Below are 3,084 nucleotides of genomic sequence, written 5' to 3' on the forward strand. Positions count from 1 at the left end.
CAGAGGAGTCTAGAAACGTTTATTGTCATTCAAATATTTCATACAAAAAGGGACACAGCAACTGGGTCAGGGTTTATGAAACAATATCCGAAAATGCAGGTTTGTAGACATTTCTCTATTTACATCCGGGCAGGCTCTCCCCGCGTCACGCACAGCAGCTGCACTTGTCGGAGGCTCCTTTGCAGACGCAGCCCTGGGCGCACTTGGCACAGCCCACGGGGCAGCAGGTGCAGCAGCCTGGGAGAGAGGGCAGAGGGAGAAGTCAGCACACATTACGGGCACCTCCCTGCCCAACAGCAGGCCTGGCACAAGCTACCCCACCAACCCCGACGGGCCCGAGTTTCAGATGGCAGGTGCTGTCCTGAGACAATGGTGAGAACCTTTGGGAAAGGTCCCACCCCCTAGGAAAAGGCTGCCCTGCCATCCTGAGCCCACACAGGTCAGAAAGCTTAAAGAGGCAGTGCCAGGGCCTGGGGGTGGAAGGTGGGTAGAGGGGAAGGCAATGGAAGTCGGTCCCCAACCTCCTAGGACCATACAATGAAGTGAGGAAAGTCCTCAAGATGAGGGAGGGGCAAACCCCTGCCCTAGCAGCGCCCAGGGGGGTCTGGAAAGCTTTGGGCTGACTCTCCGGGAAAGGGCTGTGGTGGGAGAGACCAAGTTCATGTGCATAAAGGGTCAGGACACTAGAGGGGTCAGAGGGCTCCATCGTCAGGAGACAGGTTGTAGCTGGGGCTCCATCCCTGACACTATTTGCTGACTTCCCTGGACCTCAGTGTCCCATCCCAGAACGAGAGGTTGGACTCCACGGCTCTCTCAGCTCTGGTTCTGATCCAGTGGCTGGGGAATTGGGGTAGAGATACTGGGTCATTGGTCCGCGGGTGCCTGCTGAGCTCTGGGCTCCCTCCTGACTTAGTTCAACCCCCAGCTTCCCAGGGAAGGGCCCTCACTCACTCTTCTTGCAGGAGGTGCATTTGCACTCTTTGCATTTGCAGGAGCCGGCGCAGGCGCAGGAGCCACCTGCAAGGAAGAGAAAGATGAGCAGTGAGATGCCTGATTCAGGAGACACAGCAGCCAATCAACCATCCCTCCCTGCCCCTCCTCGGTCCGGACCCATGCTGGAAGCTCCTTTCCCACTCCGGGAAGTTAACGTCACTCTCTTTTCTTCCCAGGAAGGTAGGTCCCCTCCTGGTTTACCCCAAAGGGAGGTCCCAGGCTCCAGACACAGCCCAGACAGACTGGGGCTGGGGCCAGGGTCCTAGATCCTGAACTGCAAACAGACAACGTCCCCACCGCCCATCAAGTCCGGCGCAGAACACTGGGTCCCAGTCCAGCAAACCCCCCTGACCCACTGGTCCACCTGGAAAACAGCAGCTTTGAGCCTCGGGACCCTCAACTCTAAAACAGAGGCAAAGGGCAACTGGAAATGCGCTCAGCAGCTAGGCTAGGAAGGACGCACTGACCGAGTACAGGATCCACTACAGCCATAATCCAGATACCTACCCCCTGCTCCACCCCAAGGACCCCCGTCCTGTGCCGGGGAAAGGGGCATCCAAGGCCCAGTGCCGGGGTGCTTACCAGTGGCGCAGGAGCAGTTGGGGTCCATTTGGATCAGAGGTGAGGCTTGAGATCCCAAAGCGAGAGAAGAAAGGGTACTCGTTCTTGTCCAGCGCGTGGTGGCGTGGAGGAGCCCGCGTGCTGGTTTTATAGCCCAGAAGAGGCGGCCCGGGCGCAGAGGCCCCGCCCCGGCCTTGCACCCCGCCCGCCCGTCGGCTGCGTGCCGCTCGCAGCGCACTTGGCCGGGGGCTGTGCGCACCTGGCGGGGCCGTGCGCACTGCTTCCCTGGGGCCTTTGGCCTCCGTGCGCACCGTGCGGGCTGCACATTTGGCGCGTGATCACGTGGAGGAGCTTGGGGCACACGGTGTCCCAGCTCCCGGGCCCTGCCCAATCACCCCCAGAGGGGCGGCCACCCTTGTTCCCGGTGTTCCGGGAACTCAGCCCCTGAGTCCTAGAAGTCTTCCCCACCCCCTGGCCCCCTCCTCTTTGTCTTCATGTTCACCCTTTTCTGAGCCCGTGTGCAAACCCAGCCTTGTGCTCACTTCCCCTGACTTGGCTGGAGGCCCGGAGTTGTGTGCAGAAACGTGGTGGATGTGACCTTCACCCCCTCACTCCCTGCCTCTGCCTCACCCCCTGCTCCCCTGCCCCCCTCCCCCCGCATAGATGTCCCTCCCTTGTTTCCTGTTTACAGCAACGCGGGCCAGAGCAGAGAGCGACCCCTTCCCCCTTTCTTCCATTCTCCCAGCTAAAGCCGTGATTAGGCATATTGTCCTGTTCCTCCTTTGCCTAAACTTTCCAGGGTTTGCTCAGCCTAGCGGTCCACCCCACTCCAGGATGGAGGTTCCCAAAGCATGGGATGCAATCTCCCTCCCCCCCCGCCGCCCCCCAGTCCCCCCAAGGAAGGAAGGATCCTTTTTAGGCACTAGGCTGAGCTGGCATAAATAACAAGCAAGAAATAATGTTATTTCCCTCTCGGTGTCCCTGACAGTTACATAAGGTTTAGTCCGTGCCAGTCTTGCTTAATCACTTTCACTCTTTCAACCCTACCAACTCCGAAGGGAAATCCCAGGGCTCCACGTGGCACAAGGAGTTTACAAACAGGCGGCTGGGTGCTGGGACGTGGTGCCCTGGGTCTGATTCCAGTCACTTGCCAGAGGAAAGAGAAAGAACCTTCCCTTTGGCCCAGGGCTATGTCCTTCACCACCTCTCTGTGTCCGGCTGAATCCTGGGGGTGACAAAGTGATACCCACGAAAGGAATACACATTTGTGTGACTTTGTGGCTCCCTTCTGTGTCTGGACGTAAACTGAGTCTCATTTTAGGTCGTGGTAAGGAGTTAGCCTTTCATAGAAATATAGTCAAGGAAATAGGAATGATTTAAAAATTAAGTACACAGGGCTGTAAGAGATCAACCAAAGGACTTGTACGCATGCATATAAGCATAACCAGTGGATACAAGACACTGGGGGGTGGGGGGCAGGTAAAGGCATGTACTGGGGGGTAGGGGAGGCCGGGGGGGAGGTCAATGGGG

At 58.1% G+C, this 3,084-nt stretch overlaps 1 protein-coding gene across 1 annotated transcript; it reads right to left on the minus strand.

The window, feature by feature from the left end:
• On the minus strand, positions 1-2,173 carry LOC308235181 (metallothionein-1E-like). The gene is made up of 3 exons (XM_080643916.1): positions 1,576-2,173; positions 952-1,017; positions 1-237 (listed from the first exon to the last, which is right to left on the minus strand). The coding sequence occupies exons 1-3, from the start codon at positions 1,601-1,603 to the stop codon at positions 146-148; spliced, it is 186 nt and encodes a 61-aa protein (XP_080500042.1). The 5' UTR covers positions 1,604-2,173; the 3' UTR covers positions 1-145.
• Positions 2,174-3,084: the final 911 nt, after the last annotated feature.

The sequence above is a fragment of the Plecotus auritus genome, assembly GCF_963455305.1.
Source record: "Plecotus auritus genome assembly, chromosome: 10".
NCBI classification, from domain to species: Eukaryota; Metazoa; Chordata; class Mammalia; order Chiroptera; family Vespertilionidae; genus Plecotus; species Plecotus auritus.

Coding starts and splice junctions, on each gene's coding strand:
- LOC308235181 (XM_080643916.1), bottom strand. CDS start 1,603: ATGGACCCCAACTGCTCCTGCGCCACTG. Junction 1,018..1,575: donor CAACTGCTCCTGCGCCACTG/GTAAGCACCCCG, acceptor TCTTCCTTGCAG/GTGGCTCCTGCGCCTGCGCC. Junction 238..951: donor ATGCACCTCCTGCAAGAAGA/GTGAGTGAGGGC, acceptor CCTCTCTCCCAG/GCTGCTGCACCTGCTGCCCC.